This window comes from Podarcis bocagei (assembly GCF_964188305.1).
Source record: "Podarcis bocagei genome assembly, chromosome: 2".
Taxonomy (NCBI): domain Eukaryota; kingdom Metazoa; phylum Chordata; class Lepidosauria; order Squamata; family Lacertidae; genus Podarcis; species Podarcis bocagei.
In genome coordinates this window covers 36406523-36426743 of record NC_138126.1, presented here as the reverse complement: position 1 = coordinate 36426743, position 20221 = coordinate 36406523, and the positions used below count along the sequence as shown (strand labels likewise).

General features: G+C 40.3%; 1 protein-coding gene across 1 annotated transcript in view; it reads left to right on the top strand.

The window, feature by feature from the left end:
• The window catches only part of CNTN3 (contactin 3), a 174859-nt gene extending 158756 nt beyond the window's left edge, over positions 1-16103 (top strand). Inside the window, exons 15-21 of the mRNA XM_081184048.1 lie at positions 876-946; positions 2637-2871; positions 3063-3178; positions 4170-4356; positions 8345-8457; positions 11550-11718; positions 13563-16103. Coding sequence (XP_081040174.1) covers positions 876-946; positions 2637-2871; positions 3063-3178; positions 4170-4356; positions 8345-8457; positions 11550-11718; positions 13563-13660 — 989 coding nt within the window. The 3' untranslated portion in view covers positions 13661-16103. The remainder of the gene's footprint in view (positions 1-875; positions 947-2636; positions 2872-3062; positions 3179-4169; positions 4357-8344; positions 8458-11549; positions 11719-13562) is intronic.
• Positions 16104-20221: the final 4118 nt, after the last annotated feature.

Genomic DNA, 20221 nt, shown 5'->3' with positions numbered 1-20221 from the left:
AGGAGACTTAGTAAGGTTAAAAAAAAAAACTTAATTCACTTCTGAATATTAAGAATGGTTATTCCCACTAATAATGAATTTTGACTGTTGAGCACTCATTTTGGTGACTCCAAAATAAGATAGTGGCTTTTAGATAAGTTGGAGACTCTCTATGAACACAGAAACATATACCGTATTTTTCGCTCCATAAGGCGCACCTGACCATAAGGCGCACCTACTTTGGGGGGGGGGAAATTCAAGGGGGGAAAATGCGGCTCTTGGGGGCTTTTGCGGGAGGTGGGGGAAGTGAGAGAGCCTCGCTCTGTCCTTTGGAGAAAGCCACCGCCAGCCCCAAAGAGCACATCGGGGAGCTCCCCGAGCTTGTCGGGGCTGGCAAGGGAAGCCTGTGTCCCCCCCCCCCCAGCCCCAGGGACCACACATTCACTCCATAAGACGCACAGACATTTCCCCTTAGATTTTAACAGGAAAAAGGTGCGTCTTATGGAGCAAAAAATACGGTAAATACAAACTTATGGCATCTGTCTGTCTCGAGTGAATATGGAGTGTACCTCCAGGGGTGAAGTCAAATTGCTGTGTTAGCAGCACCAAAGTGACCTCCGCAGGGTGCAAGCCTAGGAGGGCAGAGAAAGAGAGGAATTGACCTGCTTGAACCCTCAACATTATAGTAAATATCCTGGAGAGGGAGAATTGGGGCCAAGAGAGATATATGCCATGAGACAAAAGAACCCCTCTTTCTTCACTATGCAGGGATCTAAATAAATTTCTTTATCATGATATAGAACTGATACAGTTTCACCTCTGAATTTCTGGGACCATTCAATTAATGCGCCTTCTGTTATATTCATGTGCAGCTAATGTGTGTTTTCCCTGTACAGTTCCTGAGGTACCACCATCTGAAGTGAGTGGAGGAGGTGGCAGCAGGTCTGAACTGGTCATCACATGGGATGTAAGTGTTCTGCTTAGAATTTATTTCCCAAAAGTTGCCTTTTTTATTATCAACTCAGTAAAAAAATTACCCAATAACTGACATAAACGTTCATTTATCTGATACAGCTGACTTGTTCTGTCATCTTAATATGTATGCTTTTCCTGGCCTCTTTCCAGAATATTATCAGAGCAATATTTAGCTAAGCTTATTATTATAATAGTCTCATAGGTTTTCAGAGTTAACACAAAAATTAAAACAGCTACTTGGATACTGAAAGTACCTCTTCTCATCACTTTATGTCCTCAACAAATAGCATATGTTTTCAGAGTTTTGGTCTGAGATTTCCTGTAAGATTATCTGACACATAAACAAAATCACACAGATTTATCCCAGTCTGGCTGAGGCCATCTGAAAAATACTCCAGTAGGAGAAACCTGTAGATTGAAAGGGTGCGAAGGCCTGCCATTACTTCCCTTAGTGGTATATCCCTTTGATGACAGTGATGACATTGGAAATAGGCTTCTTAAGTCAATGCTCTGTAAAATCCTGGATGTATTTGCCTTAATAGACCCAACTTCCATCCTTCTAAGCTGCCACATAGTGGAAACCCAAACATGGTGTCTCTTACTAAGATTGTCATCCTAAAACTAGTTAGGAATTGCTGTCGAACTGAATGGGACTTGCATCTGAGTAAACACACTTCGAAATTTGTTCATTTAGGGCTAATGAATGCACCAGTCCTTGGTCTCTTTAGGGATAAAGCTTATTGTATTTCTGTTGTGGCTTTGTTTTATGCTTCATTCATTCCTATTCCCCAGGTTACAATCTTCATTCAGTTAGTGCTCCTTTCTTCCCTTTATAATTTCTTTTTTCTAATTCCCACCTTTGTTCCTTTTCCTATTCTCTTCCTTGTAAATGTAATAATCTCTCTTTTGCCATCCATCAGGCTAACTCCCCTCTATCTTTCAAACCCTTTTCAAACAAGACACTTTCTTACTGTACCTAGCGGATGTTATCGCTTCTCTCCCTTTGTTGGTTTCCTGTGTCATCTTTCTTTTGCACTGCACATGTGTTTATTAGATTATAATATTAACTTTCTGTGTAGTTGATTATTATGCTTTTTGTGTTACTGGTTTGGATAGGGAATGGGACCTGATCTGTTTTATATTCTGCGCGGCTCTTAATTAATCATCTGTGCTTAATAAATGACTGACAATGATAACTCGGCTTAATGTTGTATGGAATTCATGCCACTGAATACTGGGGCTGAACTAAATGTCCTCTCTGTGAAACATTTAGTGATTAAAAAAACTTGCTAAATCAAGCAATATGCATGCTTTGTAAAAATGTAAGAATGTCGCTGGAAATGGCACTGTGAGATCATGTTGCAGTATTTCCATTGTACAGGGGAAGAATGAGGTGCTCCTAATGGTAAGTCGGGTCTGCAGACTTCCTTGGGATATACTGCTAAATACATGTGCTAGCACATGCATTCCTAATGTGCCCTTGGGTTTCTTAAATTGGATCCCATTGCCCCTTTGGCTAATTTAATAAAATCCCTCAGGAGTCAAGCTTCTCTTCCTCATAACGTTGATTAGACAAATGAGACCTCAAATAATTCTTTTACTAGATTTTTAATGTTTGCATAGCTTGAATTTTTTGTTGTTGTTATTTTAGTATTTTATTCATTTACAAATTTTTGGCTTAGCCCGTTCCTGAAGAATTACAAAATGGTGAAGGATTTGGCTATGTCGTAGCTTTCCGACCTCTTGGCGTTACAACCTGGATACAGACAGTTGTCACATCACCTGACACACCCAGATACGTCTTCAGAAACGAAAGCATCTTGCCCTTTTCACCATATGAAGTCAAGGTTGGTGTGTATAATAATAAAGGAGAAGGACCATTTAGCCCCGTGACCACAGTGTATTCTGCTGAAGAAGGTGGGTTTTTGAATCATCTCTTACATACCTGTCGTTATTTCCCATGTCAATGAGTGAAATATAAATATTTGCTTTGCTAGTATCTGTGAAGCCATGTTAATTAGTTGGCCAGTGAGTTCGTTAAGTTTCTTTGTTTTTCCTGATTCCCCTTCCACCCTGGGTTTTCTTATTGTTTTTGTTTCCTAATGCAGAACCCACCATAGCACCTTCTGGTGTATCTGCAAACAGCCTCTCATCTTCTGTAATTGAAGTCTCCTGGGTTTCCATTCCTTGGAAAATGAGTAGTGGAAGATTGCTGGGCTATGAGGTAAAAATAAAACCCTGTGAAAATGTTCCTTTTCCTAGAAGCTAACATGACTGTGATAAGGTGTTCGGGGTTTTTTTTTACTTTCAAATAATTATTCAGTTGCCTGCTGGAAGCCAAAGCTTGCTGTTAAAATCAGCTGCTCTGTCTTTGCTTCTTTATGGAAAAATGAGTCATGCAAACATCTGGTGATGTACTTTTTTCTCTCCCCCAAATTTTGGAAGGGAAGTTGCTAAACAGGCCTGCTGTTTGAAACTAGAAAGGGAGCTTTCTGCTCCTGAATCTAGGCGAACACATGGCATAGTCACAAATAATCTGTTCTGGGGGAGAGTATAAAAGCCAAATGTAACTATTCCCACTTTTTGTATGTGTAAAACTTGAGCTTTGCCTTATTTCCTGGCCTCATGCCAGATCAATTACTGCAAGCTCACTAAAACTGCATTGAGAATGGAAATCAGTTGGCAGCCAGCTCTGCTTTTGCTATCTGTATATGCCTGCTTGGTATCTACAGCATCTCTTGCTGTTTCTCCAGCAAAGATAAGCACCGTACCCAGTTTCCATTAATAAAAACCCAGTTGCATTTAAATACCCATGGTTGTGTTCCTTTCTGCTTTGGGAAAGGTAGTAAAATTGCTTGTGCACGATGACTTTATGTAAACTGGTGTTTAAGCTGACTACAAAACAAGCCAGGCACAAAATTCGATACTGACATTTGCAATACTTAATAGCAATAGTGTTGTGTGCCCATGTAATGGTAGAGAGCTGCTGAGTAACTGCAACGTCTACGAAAATGAAAATAGAGTTGTTTCTCTGGGTTTTAAACAAAAACATGGGGGGGTCCCTTTCAATACTGTGCTATTTCCCATAATAGTCTGAAAGTAAAATTGCATTCAGACAGTTGGACCTGCTAAGCAATAGGTGATAAACAGCTATATCAGAGTAAGCAACAAGGTCAACAATATGTTCTAAGTAGCTTACTTTTTGTACCCTTTAGGTGAGGTACTGGAATAATGGTGGAAAAGAACAGTCTTCCAACAGAATAAAAGCCATTGGAAATGAGACATCAGTAAGAATAACAGACCTGATGAGCAACCTTGTGTACTATACAGCTGTTCGAGCGTACAACAGTGCAGGAGCAGGTCCTTTCAGTGCCACTGTCAATGCTACCACAAAAAAAACACGTAGGTATCATCACTAGGGGCAGGAGGGGAAAATGTCACAGTGGGGTTCCTTTTCTTGCAAGGAAAACAAAATAAACTTTTAATAATGCTACCGTAAACTCTGTGATGCTTTGGAAGCATGCTTGCTAACCAAAGAAGTTTCAATAATAGACCTTTTATCTATTTTTTGTGTCTTCTGGGAAGACAATAACACAACTCGTACATAATGGGAGCAGTGCTTGGACTGTTTTCAGATATAGGCAAGCAACTGGGCTTCGATATACTTAAATCAAAGCATTCTCTGTGCACCTGAAACTACATTCCTTTTATACTGATAATCTGGCGGTAACCAATTTGTTGCTCAATAACTTAAACCTTTGGGATTCTCGAGCTACATATCAGTCATGTATCGTTGGAGTTTGGTTCTGATTCCTTTAGGAAGAGGGAAGTCTTTCAAGCTGTGAACCCTGTCACTGCTGAAGAATATGCGTAGCTGTGTGTGTGTGTGTGTGTGTGTGTGTGTGTGTGTGTGTGTGTGTGTTTGTGTGTGTACACACACATCCAACAGTGAAGGATACTGTTTCACAGACTAGTGAGCATGTATACAATTCTGATATGGGTGATATGCATAATATATTTGGATTTGCACCTGCTGTATTCTGCCAGCTTTGGACAGGTAAGAGCAAGGAGGTTGTTGTTATTACTGTTACTACTACTACTACTATTGTTAGCATAATTGGAACTCTCGGGGGGGGGGGCGTTCCTATTACTTGCCTTCAATATAGTGGCAATGTTGTGGTACATATTGAAACATGGCTCTATCTTACTGTTGCTACGTGAGATGCAGGATTCTCCTTGAACTGTTGTCTCTTGATTTGACTAGAAATGGGAAAATGGCCCCTGTATGGTACTCTGAGTATCTCAGAAATAAACCACTTTGTCCTCCAATATATCAAAAACAAATTGGCTCCTTTCCCAAGGCTCTGGAAAAATGAAGGCATCTCCCACCACCACCACCCCGCCGTGCCAAAAGCACTCCCACCTAATGAGCATCTAGTGCTGCTCTCACTGCCACTCAACTTCAACATAAATTTGTATAAAGTATAACTCAGATGGATTAGATTATAGTGTTAAGATGGAGGTTAGAATTAGCATCAAAATCTATAGTTTAGAAATCTGAAATACTTCCCCTCCCTGGTGGTCACAGGACTCTACTCTCTAGTGGTCATTTATTTTTTAAATTTTATTTGAAGGTTTATAAACTGCCTTGCAGCCAAAAGAAACCAAAGCAGTGTTCAGTAAAATAAAGTAAGATAAAATATAAAAGAGAATGGTGTACAAACTTAGTAAATTGATTGTCTAATTTTAGCCGGCTACACACACACTCAATACACACACTGTGATCACGTGCAGATTTTAAAGTTGCTGCCTGGTGATTGATAGATTGGCAGGTCATCCATATGCAGAACTTCCAGGGGACTGGGGTGGGGAGGTCATGGGAGAGGGAAGTCACCAATTTGCCTTTTAAAACTTGGTTTTACTGCTGGCAGATCAGGTAGAGCCCAGTACAGAGTATCAGTTCTTCAGAACTACTTAGGTGTTCCCACAGATATGCCGGTAAATTTCACTTTGTGTCATCATTTCAGGAATTTAGCCTTATTAGAATTCTTGGGGGCAGGGGGAAGCTAACCAATCCAGTTTAATTTCTGACGCTCTCAGATTCAGCATGAGTTTCAGCATTCTCATCACAGTCTATTATTGCACAGTGGGTCCGTAATAATTGAGGCTCTCTCCTAATTGCAACTTTCTGATGTGATGTGGAGAGATGGAAATGTATATTTCAATATAGATTTGGGAACCAGTGAAGAGGCTCGTAGAAATTAAGCAAGGAGAAACTAGTAATGACCCCTGCGGCTGAACACGGCTATTCAGGTTATGATGTTACAGTTCCGTAGTAATTGAAAAAGTAAAATCATTTTCAATGACCTTTGTCTTTTTAATTATAATCCTAATGTAAGATTGAAAACCGCCTATTTATCTTATAAAGGTTGAAGCAAGTCAAGGGCACATGCTACAGAGTTGATTGTTATCTCTCCCCACCCCTGCTCATCCCTGCAGTAGGCACTGTGGAAAATGGAAGCTCCCCTTTCATGCTTGCTTCCCCTTCCTTAAAAAAATGTTGAATGCTAAGGTTGAAAAACACTTCCATGCAGGACTATTAATAATAATAATAAATTATTAATTAATTAATTATTAATAGCCCTTGTTGTGGCCATAATTAATTAATTAATTATGACCACGACAAGGGACTGATGTCCATATCCCCCACTTTCAGATCACCCTCACTCTGCTCAGCCAAGAAACAAGGTCCAGAATGTTGGCCTGCCATATGCAATCTACAGGTCTGCAATCACAAATGGGGCAGAGCCACTGGCCTAGCTCCCCAGCAGGTTGGTCACTTGTGTTTATTGGGGAGGTACGGGGCAGTGGGAAGCCATGCTTCCACCAGTATTACTACACCATGCTGGCTTTCCCACTGCCTCACCCATCTCCCTCCCAGTAAGCAACAGCCACCCACCTACCTAGCGGGAAGTTAGTGCAGTGAGCCACTTCTGTCTACAGTTACGGCCGTGCCCTGCACTTCGCAGCTTGAGCAACCAATACACATTTCCCCAGGAGAACATTACGTATAACAAACCACAGCATAGATCATTAGCATGCTTTGAAATCAATGCCGCAACAGCCAGGCTCAGCCATTTATCACTTTAGCGGATACTAATATAATTATCCTGCAGTTTTAGGAGATAGTGATTTGTTACAGAAGCTCTGTGGCTGAAAACCCGGATAGGACCGAGCCGAAAATAGTGGTGGTGTGTGTTTGTTTTTCTGAACAGTTTAGGCAGTATCTAAAAAGCAGCCCCACCCTTAAATATTTTTGTTGCATGGAGTGCATTCAGCTATTGTTGAGTTGTTAACCTCTCTCAATTGACTTTGTTTGCCCTCAGTGTACATAAGCTCATAGACCAACCTGATTGGCTGCACAACATTCTGTTGGAAATGTTTGCTACGTGATCAGCAATCACATACCTGAATAATGCAAGGAGATGAAAGAAGCCTAATAAAGTCTAATTAAAGGAAGGCTAATAAAAATGCTGCCAAAGCAGCAGCCAACAGAGAACAATGTCACGAAACAGTGATGTCTAAATTTCCTGGAAACTGAAATGTTCAATACATCTCTAAACAGAGGTTAAAATGTTGGTTGAAATTTCAAAATTGGGCTAATAGGACCGTTTATGCTTTATTTGTGTGAGTGCGCACACTAACTTTAAACAGTTAGAAACACATTCAGGTTCACCATCTCTTGACTGAATTAAGCAGTTCTCATTACTACCCAGAATGACAGCTTAATAAATAACAGTTTGTTTTTCTTTGGCTTTGAATTTACTTTTCATTTTATTTTCTTAAATCTAATAGTTACACTTTGAAAAGCACCCCCATTGCAAATTCCACCTAAACAATGTTCTGTCATGGTATGATTGAGTCTTTAAAATGGTCTCTCTTATTTGTCGCAATTTGTAGGGTTCCTTTACTAATCACTTAAGAAAGAACAGAACGGACTACAGCGAGAATGAGACCTCCGTGTATAGGGTGGTGTAGAAGTTGAATGAATGAATGAATGAATGAATGAATGACCAGATCCCCCACCAATGAAGTACATGTAACAACAACAAAACAAAAAACAACAAAAAGTTGCAGCGTTTTATGCTGACACTTCTCTTTGAGGATATTTAATGGAAGGTCCAAAGTCATTTTAAAACATAATTATATTTACATGCCTCTCCATATTTTAAGAAATGAATCTAGAGTACAAATGAGATGGCTCTTTGTGAAAGTGCTCCTACATCTAACATGTCATGACAGTCAATTTACCTGGGTTGTTATTTGCTCGCACGTAATAAATCTCTAATGCCAAGTAAATTAAAATCATGTTTTCATTATGCATTTCAAGCACCCAGCCAGCCTCCAGGAAACGTTGTGTGGAACGTTACTGACTCCAGGGTCATGCTGAATTGGGAGCAGGTGCATGCAATGGAAAATGAGTCAGAAGTCATTGGTTATAAGGTAAGTAGCCAGCGAGACTGCAGTTCAGAATGCTTGCTTAGAAACAGGCTGTTTGTATCAGTGCTGGGAAATACTCCTTTTCCACTGATTATCTTTTTTATTAAAAAAAACACCAAAACCCTCCTGTAATATAAAATGTAGGGCGAAACGAAAATGTGTCAGTAACCAGGACTTAATATCTCCACAACCTCAGTTCTTAGGAAACTTGTATAGGATTTGGCTGCTTCATTTATTTATTTTCTTACATTTATATTCCATCTTCATGGAGCCCAAGGTGACATGCAGTTGGTCTCCCATTCAGGCCCTGACCAGACCCAGACCTCCTTTGCGCCAGCAAGCTGGTGGTCTTATGTGCCTTCAGACCATACATGTAATTTTGATCGTCATTGCTAAAATGCACTACCAGTTTGTATGGGTGTCTTATTTCCCTTCGGATTCCCATACCTCCTTTTAAATCTTTACGTTTGTCCCCTCTTTGAGCCAAGTACAACCTATGAGCTTTTCCTTCCTCAGTACACTGCACACACTCAGTACGGTGTATGAAACCACATAGAGTAGTACCAGCAAGTAACTTGCTTGTGGCTTCAGAGTAATCATCATTTCTAAGGGATATTTTTTTATCCATTTCACCAGTCTAACATCCAACACTCTGCCTGTTATACTACATCATGGGTAGGCAAACTAAGGCCCGGAGGCAGGATCCGACCTAATCGCCTTCTCAGTCTGGCCCACGGACGGTCCAGGAATCAGCATGTTTTTACATGAGTAGAATGTGTCCTTTTATTCAAAATGCATCTCTGGGTTATTTGTGGGGCCTGCCTGGTGTTTTTACATGAGTGGAATGTGTGCTTTTATTTAAAATGCATCTCTGGGTTATTTGTGGGGCATAGGAATTCGTTCATTATTATTTTTTTCAAAATATAGTCCGGCCCCCCACAAGGTCTGAGGGACAGTGGACCGGCCCCCTGCTGAAAAAGTTTCCTGACCCCTGTATTGCATTAATTATTTGGCAGTGTCAAATGCTCCTGCACACATTCATCGGTATCTTCACAGCAGGCTCCCTTTCGAATGCTCTAATTAGCAATTGAATTAGGCCTAGAACAGGGAAAACAACCACTTAAAATGTTTTCCTTTGTTTAAAGAGCCGTACAATTTTGTGCAGAAAATCCCAGGCATTTGCACTTCTGGCTGAAGAAAAAAAAGATTTGGAAAGGACATCATTGTGTGTTCCATTAGTTGCACAGGTCATTATGGACTATATGCCCAAGATTTTCTGCACTAGCCCTTAAATTATACAGTTTATCATGCTTGATGCCTTGCAGCCATATGTGTTTGCTCCATTCATGGTAATTGATTCTGCAACAGATTGGGAACACGCAAAGCCCAGAAGAGTAACCATTGCACAAAATTTTCACACAACTTCATACCTTTCTCTCTCTATCCTATCTTACCCCGATCCCAGTTTCTGATTTAGTATCTGACTGGAGAATTACCCACAGAGTAAGCGATCTGGAAAGAACCAGTGTGCGCAGGTGTCTTTCTCTAACTATTAATAACACTAATTATATTGTTTTTGAGTATTCCAAATTTATTGGAGGTGACATGTGGTTTAGGTTAGTTTTCAGCTTATGCTTTGTCAGCACAATTTTTTTAAAAAAAGAAAGAAAGGGGGGGGAGAATTTTCACTAAAATCTGAACTTCTGTATCTCATGAATGGCCTTAGAAATCCCAATTGTGGTTCAAGGACCCGATCCCCGCGTAGTGGAATGAAAACACAAGGGCACGTGATATAAGGTTAATGGGCAAGAAAAGGCCACAACTTTATTGATTACAGCAAGTGAAAAGGTATTGGCTTAGGCATTGGATTACGTCAGCTGATTCCACCCCCTCAGAGAGGGGTGAGTCTAAAACAGCGGGGTTTATTCACCAGTAGGTGGAGCCTGTTGATGCTAATCCAACTATAAGCTCTCCCCTGATGTCACCGAGGGTCGTGCCATGGCCTCCCGCCACGCAGGCATCGGACAGAGTACACGACCGCCGGATTCCTTTAACGGAATACCCAAAATTGAAGGCGCAGGCGATGGCCACACCTAGCCCTTTGACACACCACAACACATTATTCCAATGCCTAACCTACCCACAAATACCACGAAAGTTGTGACGATTGCTACGAGGTAGGCGAAAAAAACAAAAAGCCTAGTGCCAAATGGAAAAATTCCTACCAGGCCCCCCAGACAACCAGGGCAACCAACCTAAGGTCCATAGCAAGGCCAAAAGAAAACCGAGACCCTGAGCTCTAAGGGAGTGGAGGGTGGGTGACTCGCGACGGGACGACGAAAAGTGAGGCCGGAAGGCTGGTGCCACAGCAATTTAGGCTGCTAAACACGCCCCCTCACAGGCACCTGGTTGGGTGCCTGCCCGTGGGCGTGGGCACCAGCCAGGTGAGTGGGAGGCAGGGGGCTAACGCCCCCTGCTTGAGGCGGAGTCCGGATCCCGACCACAACCACTCCCCTCTCTTGCAGGAGGAGAGTCTTTGCCAAAATCACTTATTTGTTAATTGCATCTTGCTGTGAGGTTTATTGCAGTGGAACGCAGATGTTGTTATAACTGCATGAATTTATTTTTTCTAAAAAACCCAGCAAGAAATACTCAGTTTAATTCGAAGGTAGAATAATGACTTACTACATACAAACTTTCTCTCCACGTAGCCCATAATTCTTCACTTTCTCGTGTGCTTGACACTCCAGTATCCTGACCCTATTTATTGCTTTGAGTCATTGATCAAGCTAATGGCAAGCTCCAAATAGAGTAATAATTTATAGACGACCCCATTACTGAGAAACTCAATAGAATATATTATGTATTCGTTGTTGTGTATTCTTGCATTCTAGATCAAAGCTGTGATAAAGGTACTTGACTGATGCTGTATACTTTCAGTGCCTTGGAAGAGATTAGGTAGAATTCCGTAGTGTGCTATGCCTCCCCCTTCTTCTTGTGTGTGTGTCCCCCTTCCACCTTAAGATGACATTAAATGTATCATGCTAGATGAAATAACATCCCTAAAATTATCAGCTTTCTTTTCCATATTTCAGATTTTGTATCGGACTAGCAGTCAAAACGAGCTCAGTGTCCTTAAGACAAACAGAACATCTGCAGAACTTCTGCTCCCTTTAAATGATGACTACATTATAGAAGTGAAAGCAGTGACTGATGGTGGAGACGGCATTAGCAGCGAACAGATTAAAATTCCTAAACTAGCAAGTATGTTTACTAGATGCTGATGAATGGAGTTTCATCATAAGTAGGACATTATGGTTTATCTTTAAAGACTGAGAGTTGATGTGAGATATGAATTTCATTTGGTGGGAAGAAACTAACTTAACCCTTTGTCATGAAATTGCTTCAAAGCAAGGTCACATTCACAGCATACCTTTGAAGCACTATGGTGCCACGTTAAATCGTCATTACTTTCCCCAAATAAGTATGGGAGCTGCAGTTTCTTAAGGCTGCTGAGAGCTGTTAGGGGACGCCTATTCCCCTCACACATATCCAGCTTTCAGAGTTCCCTGGGAAAGGATTGTCAAACCACTCTGAGAATTGTATTCTAGGGTGTTATTATACAACGGAATCTTGTAAATATAGGCTTAGATTTCAATTTCATTTCACTTTCAATTTGTATCCTGCCTTTCTGTATATACAAGGCAGTTTACAAGCTGAAGACACAACAAAATATGCAGGATCACACATGTTAAACTCAGAATTATGGATGAAGAGGCACATAATTTGGTGAAGTCAATATCTTGGAGGGAAGCAGATGACATGGACTACGGAGGCCCACTGCTTATTAGATTTAAATTGAGACTAGTGGAAAAATAGGAACAACACAGGCCTATCCTATCAGCAAACTGAAGGCATTGGACCATGTGAACAGCACGGAAAAGTTATAGATGATATTGGTGCTGGTGGTTTATAATCTGCTGTACCCCAGCAGAGAAATACAGGTAAAACTCAGTTGCAATCCATTTAACTTGAACTCTGCAAAAAGTTGTTGGGCAGTGCTGTTTTCAAAACTGAGTTTACATTGATTAATAAAAGGGTGGGGTAGGGGATTTATGCACCACATTAATGTTATGAAAAAGAACCCAATTAAAATTCTTCATGTTCCTATGCATGACAAATTGCATTCAGTTGAGCTAGTAAATTACCATGTAAATTAGACAGCAGTATGTGTAGGAGAATCAGTTTTTAATTTTTCAGTCTGTTTTTCAGAATTGGAGATAGCTGAATAAATATTCCAAATATTAATTTGTTTCAATTGTTTTTAAAGTATATACAATATATCACTCCTCAATTGTTTGTCTAAGATTAAGGGTAATGACTCTATAAAATAGCTGGACAGCATAACGTCATTCAGGGGAAATGTAAAGCTATTTCTTAATAGCTCCTGGGAGCTAATGGAACATTGTCCTTACAATGGTCTATGGGAAATAGTCCGTTGCAAATGAAGCTTACCAGTCAGTGGTCCCAATAGAACAACTGGCTCTACAATCTCAGAAGAACCCCCTTTTTATATGTTCTTTCACACCTCAGCTGCTCCCAAGCCAACCTAGAAACATGTTTCGGATTCTGCCTACAAACATGCAGTTGATTGCATTTTCCAGAGGATTTGGTGCTACTTTACAAGACATAAATATCTATTATGATTTTATTTATTTTAAATAGTTCTAAACCAGCCTTCAGCAAGCAGATTTCATGCTGGTGTGCAATAAACATGCCATGTCACTGGGCATAGTCCCATACCGATATGAGAAAATGTCAGTAAGGGAAAATGCAAATGGGTCCCGGGCATATATACACAGCTACCTGAAACAAAGGCTCATTGAATTCCATCGGTTTTACTACTAAGTAGACATGCAGTTCATTGCACTGTAAATGCATAAAGCTATGGCATATGGAAAGGCACTTCTGGAGATGAGCAGTTGGGGAGATTTCTATGATGTAAAGCAGTAGGCACTAGTGAGAGCCGAAAGAAATGGTTGTATTTTTTTTGGTTGTATTTTTTATTTTGCTTTCCAACTAATCATATATTTTCCCATTTGTTGTAGGTATGGATGCAAGAGGTTCTGGGGCAGCAGTCTTAAATGGCCTATCCAGCTGTATGTCAATAACACTATACTTTATCTTTAAAGTGGTATTGTGTTGATGCATTTTCACAGATAGGTGAAGGCCAGGTGAATAATTTACTTTAAAAGTGCTTTTTAAAACAACAATAGCAACAACTACAAATGGTGGTTATGCATGGATCTGCTACCATTGATTTTAAACACTTTCTATGAATTTCATTCAAAAAATAAAATAAAGAGCAAACCATATACATATTAAACAGTTCCTTCTAAAGGAATATAAAATGCCTTAAAATGTAATGAACCAAAGGACTTTACACATTACATGCTTCGGAAATGACAAAAATAAGAGGATGCACATTGCAAAACAAAAAAGATGCGAGAGTTCCATTTTCCAAGCAACTCGGAATTATTTTAATGTAAATTGCAACAAAATCATACACATACACACAGATGGAAGATAAAACAAATCCGTATTTCAGCAGTATCTGATGGGAAACTTTGAGTTATTTTCTAAAAGCCTCACAATGGTGAATGGTAACTGGATAACTATCATTCTGGCCTTTTCTTTTATTTCCTTTTTTTTCTTACTAATTAAACACCACAAATATCTAATTTACTATTTAAAGTCCCCCTTGCCCCCATTTTTTTTTGTACCATCTACATGAATGTTCAACTGCTTGTTCTTATTTTGTTTTTAAAAAATAGATTTAAACAGTCAAGTACTTTATGGTTTTTAAGCTTTTTTTCGTAAAAAAGAGGAAACTTTCTTCTAGATGCTGCACTGATGGAAGCTCTTAGAATTTTGTTTTTGAAGGATTGTATGTCTGTACAGCATCACATAAGAAGTGCCTCCTAGATTGGGCCAATGGGCCCGTCTAGCTGAGCATCCTGTCCTCACAGAGGCCATAACCAGATTCCCATGGGAAGCCCAAAATCAAGACCCTAGCATGAGCACCCTCCCCACTTGTGATGCCCAGCAACTGGAATCACAATTTGAGTATCAAGAGGCCCAGGGCTTATTTTCACCCTGGAGCACTTAGTGGTCCTTGGCCTTTTCTACCAGTCTGCATTAGTGCAGCACAGAGTGCCCCTCTTTGAAATTACGAATCAGCAGTTTTAGCTTAGCATTATAAAAAGTACAACGATCAAACCTCCTAGTGTAGGGGCTGCTAGAATGTTCTGGAATATCAGGTATTACTTGGATTCCAGTCTTTTCACCCAGCAAGTATTACTGCCAAGAGAGGAGCGTTCGCCACAGAAAGACACGGCAAATAAAATATTACCACTAGCCCTTAATACGGACCTACTTCCGCTTTCTATTCTGCTAGAAGTTGGTAGCTCTAATATTGTTCAGCCATGCAACAATTACAGCATCTTGACCCTAACTGAAAAGCCTTCTGTTGCATGAGTTTAGACTTTTCCTAATATGTTCAATACACTATAAGATATCATTACATAGCTCCCTTTAAGATAGGCTTCCTTATTCTTTCTTTGTAACCTATAACTCCTCCAGTTCCTTATATTTTGACATTCTTCTCTATACATCATATTTATCATTGTATTTTTTTAAAAAATAAAATAAAAAATAAACACAGATGAAGTGCCCAGAGTAGAACATCACACTTTTTGGTGCAATGCACCAGAGCCTTATAGCCAGGGAATATTATCGCCCTAAATTATTTGTGGTGTATCTGAATATGCAGCCCTAAATCTGTTGCCCTTCTATATACCACTGCTACATTTTGTGTCTCGTTCATTGGATGCTCTTTGAATATTGGTCCTGCTGCAATTTATCCACTTTTTAGAATGATCCTGGATGATAACAGCTTCACTGCCATTTTCTTATTTATCAGCAGAGACTTTTGTCAGTATCATTAACTGGACTGTTTTAAATCAACATTTTCATAGCAATGGGTATATATATATAGAGAGAAATCTATTCTTGGTACATTTGAATGACTACAGTTTCAATGTTTACACAATTTTCATCTCAAAATTTCTTTTCCACACTTACTCCTGACAGGTGTCAGCCATAGAACAATTCAGATATCACTCTAAATTTTATTATGCATTCAGATAATATATCACCATACAGCCCAAACTTTAAAACACACTCTTTTTCCCAGTGTCTTGGGAAAATCTGTATATATTGTACATAGTAAAAGAACATAAATAGTTACTTGCTCTTCAACATGGCAAACTACTGATGCTTCCAAACACTTTCCGATAGGTGGGAACAAACTCCTTTTTTGTGTAATTCATACTCATGCAATGAGAGGTGAATCTGTCATTCTTGCTATAAGAAAGTTATACATCATGTTCTTGTATTGCCATTGTCATGACCATCCTCTTGAATTTAAATCCTTGCTCTATTGTCTCTATGAGATGTGTGCAGAGTATTTTGTTTCATATTGAAAAGTTTTATCAATTTCCCCTTCAACTCCTAGCTGTGTGTGTATATCCTATGGTTATCTGTATGTATTTTTTTTATTCTAATAAAATATTTATAACATTGAAAAATGCCTGTGTTACATCCTGTTGCTATAGAATCACAGGCATTTTGTATTAACATTGCAGGTATGTACAGGTCTGTTCCTTATGCTCGTAAGAATAGCCTGGCAAATGATACGTCTCTCCTTTTCTGTCCATAAATGAGTTAAGCTGGAGTGTTTTGATTTAAGCCAGTGGTTTTTAAACTGCATTTCCAAGAATTGAGACAATTCCTGAATAGCAGCCTCCCCAACACTCCTGGTCTTCAGTCAAATAGAACATAGCGCTTTTAAAATTTAATTTATTTAATTTTCAAAAGTTTAACATATGTGCTCTAATACATAGTTTTTTCTTTTCTTTTGTCAATTTCCCATCCTGTTTTCCATGATGTTTTTATTCCCCCCCCTTTGCTGTACTCTATCTTCTATCCATTATACCATAACAACAAAATAATAATCTCTAATTCCTTCTGTTGCTCATAGTTTAAATCCTGCTTGCGCGTTCATCATAGTACAGTATTTATTTAAGCAATCCAAAAAAAGCTTGTATTCTTCCATAAAACATTCGTCATTAGGTCCTCTTATTTTGGCTGTTAACTTTGCCAATTCCGCATAGTCCATCACCTTGCTTATCCATTCTTCTTTGTTGAGAACCAAATGGAACATATCTTGTCAATGTTGAAACAACTGGCTACTGCACATTCCAAGGTGTTTGTTTTGCCCATAAGGCCCTAAATAGTTTGGGATCCAGCCATTTCCTCCTGCATGAACTTTCCTCAAACACCTCCCACTGTCTGAAATAAGGTGGGTGATACTTGTGGAAAGGGCCCTTTCCTATTGTAGCACCCTGACTGGGGAACACGCCCAGGTAAGCTTATCTGGCGTTGATTCTGGTGTTGTCTTTGTGCCATTTTAATGCAAATTCTTGGATCTTTTGAAAAAGTCTTATTTGTTTTGATGGCTGATGCTATTTTAAAACGATCAATATATTTATGCCTTTATGAAAGCGTTAAAGAATACTGCAGTCCGCTGGTATATTCTGGGCTCGGTTGCCTGATGACACCCAACAGACCTGGCCAGGGTTCTACAGAAACCAGTTTATACGCACTGGAACATGAACCCAAAGTAAAAGATTTTAAACCAAGAAATTAGGCTGTCTAAACAGTATCTAAATTAGGATGTCACTACTGATGAGGCTGGCAACACAATCCTATACATGTTCACTCAGTTGTAAGTTCCATTGAGTTCAATGGGGGTTACATGCGGCAGCTAGACTGGTGACTGGGGGCGGCCGCCGAGACCATATAACACCGGTCTTGAAAGACCTACATTGGCTCCCAGTACGTTTCCGAGCACAATTCAAAGTGTTGGTGCTGACCTTTAAAGCCCTAAACGGCCTCGGTCCAGTATACCTGAAGGAGTGTCTCCACCCCCATCATTCTGCCCGGACACTGAGGTCCAGCGCTGAGGGCCTTCTGGCGGTTCCCTCATTGCGAGAAGCAAAGCTACAGGGAACCAGGCAGAGGGCCTTCTCGGTAGTGGCGCCCGCCCTGTGGAACGCCCTTCCAGCAGATGTCAAAGCGATAAACAACTACCTGACATTCAGAAGACATCTTAAGGCAGCCCTGTTCAGGGAAGTTTTTAACGTGTGATATTTTACTGTATTTTTGGTTTTTATGGAAGCTGCCCAGAGTGGCTGGGGAGGCCCAGCCAGATGGGCGGGGTATAAATAATAAATTATTATTATTATTATTACTGTCAAGTAAATGGGTTTGGATTCCCACCTAAATCGCTTTACATGTTGAGTATTTGGGGCTAATTTGTGGATTGGGGAACTGTGCACAAGGATCCTTTCTTTCCTTCTAAAAGCCATCTTGCAGTCTAGCACTCTTAATATGAACATTGCCTACTATAAAGTAGAAAGAAAGAGTGCCCCCAATTTGTTTTCCTTCTTATTTCCAACTAATGGCCTGTTTCAGTATTCTTCTTACAAATATAATGATTTTCAGCATATGAGGAAAGAGAAAACAAATTGGCCTTTTCTTTCCTTCCTCATTGCTCTTCACCTTATACTTGACTCGTTGAAACAGCGAGATCCCTTCCTTTGCTGTGTCCCTCTAATCATCGCAAAACATGCCCATGCACAGAAGCCAGACCCACATTATCAAGCCAAACACGAGGGAAACGAAATCCATTTTTGGCTTTTCTGCCTTGTTATAGAATGGGTTTGGGAGTCACTGGGCAATGTTACTAAGAAACAGCACATCCTTCATGTGTTGCCAGTTGCTACCAAGCCCAGCATTTAGTCCAATGAAAGAGCCAATTAGAACAAACTGCAGTTACATGGCCTTTACATGAGTATTGTGATGCCGAGCCAAGCGCTGGAAGACAAACAAAGTGTTAAGTTCAACATCCATTGACAAGGTGGCATGATAGGAAATTTAACAGCAAACTGGGTGCCAGGTTCTGAAGGACTGAAGAGAGGAACCTTTGGAATGAGACAGGACCCTACGCTTAAGTATCTGCCTATGATTTGCATTTGTTGCAACAGGACTTACACAGTAGAAATCAACACTCTACAATTACAGGTAAATAGATGCTGGTTGAAAACAGGCCCAGTTCAGATGCACTGTTACTGGTTCTTTAAACCATGGTTTGTGAAACTGTGAATACGCATTAAGCCCACACATTTCTCCCTCAGTGCAGAGGTCTTTGTTTGACTCGTTAAACAGATGAGCTGGGATTCAAAACATGAAGGGGTAGACATAAGCCTTAAGGGACTGTAGCTCCACTTCTAAGGGCTGGTTCAGACATGCAGCATGACTGTATCATTAGGTCATGACTTGTACATGTAAATGACACATCGCAAATTGGGGGCGGGAATACCAAGGCAACATTGCTTACATATTACTTTCCTAGTGGTGCAGCAATAAAACTGTTAGCACATTTGCAAAGCTAAGCAGGGTCCAGTATGGTTTCAAATTGGATGGGAGACTATGTGTTGAGTTTTGATTACCCTCATGGTCCCTTCCAGCTCAAGGATTCTATGATTCTTCAAGCATTCTATGTAAGTTTGTGGTCTCACTGTCATGCAGACTCTCATAAGAAGCCCTTTTGGCTGAAACATGATGGGCTACTAATAAATACCCCCATAGTCCTTCGTTTTGGTAGCTATTTCCTGGAGGGGTTTTGTGTTTGTGTGTTCTAGATTTGTGATAGGCCAGTTACATGCACAAGTTGTGACCTCATAATACACAAGCTGACGTTTTACTGCAATTGGAACTTGCATGTCATCCACTGTTGAGTAATCAACGGTTGCATCCAACTAAACCCTACACAAAGTTGAACCACTGATATCAGTACTAAGTTAGGTATGGCCATTGATTAAGGCTTACTTGGATACAGCCCCAGGTGCTTTGGCTTCTTTTCAAACCAAGCTTATTTTTACAACTTATGGACAGAGCAGTGTCCTGTGAAAAGATTGGTTCTCTTAGTGAGATGCATACTTTTATTTTTTAAAAAAAATATTCTCTGCCCAACTGGCATAGCTTTCAGAATAGATACTACAGTATCATAAACCATATGAAATAATAATCATAAAATGAAGATAAAGGGACCCCTGACCATTAGGTCTAGTCACAGACGACTCTGGGGTTACGTTGCTCATCTCACTTTATTGGCTGAGGGAGCCAGCGCACAGCTTCCGGGTCACGTGGCCAGCATGACTAAGCCACTTCTGGCGAACCAGAGCAGCACACGGAAACGCCGTTTACCTTCCCGCTGGAGCTGTACCTATTTATCTACTTGCACTTTGGCGTGCTTTCGAACTGCTAGGTTGGCAGGAGCAGGGACCGAGCAACAGGAGCTCACCTCGTCACGGGGATTCGAACCGCCGACCTTCTGATCGACAAGCCCTAGGCTCTGTGGTTTAACACACAGCGCATAATTAAAACAGAAGGAAAAACAAAATAGAAAAGTAACACAACTGACATATCAAAAGGCCTGTGGACAAAAAAAAAAAAAAAGCCTTCCCCTGGTACTGGAAAGACACAGTACTGAGAGCAGGATCAGCTCTCTTGGGGCGAGCACCAGAGAAGGACTTCTGGTAATAGATTTAGTGTATGTTGTTTATTTAAATATTTCTAGCCC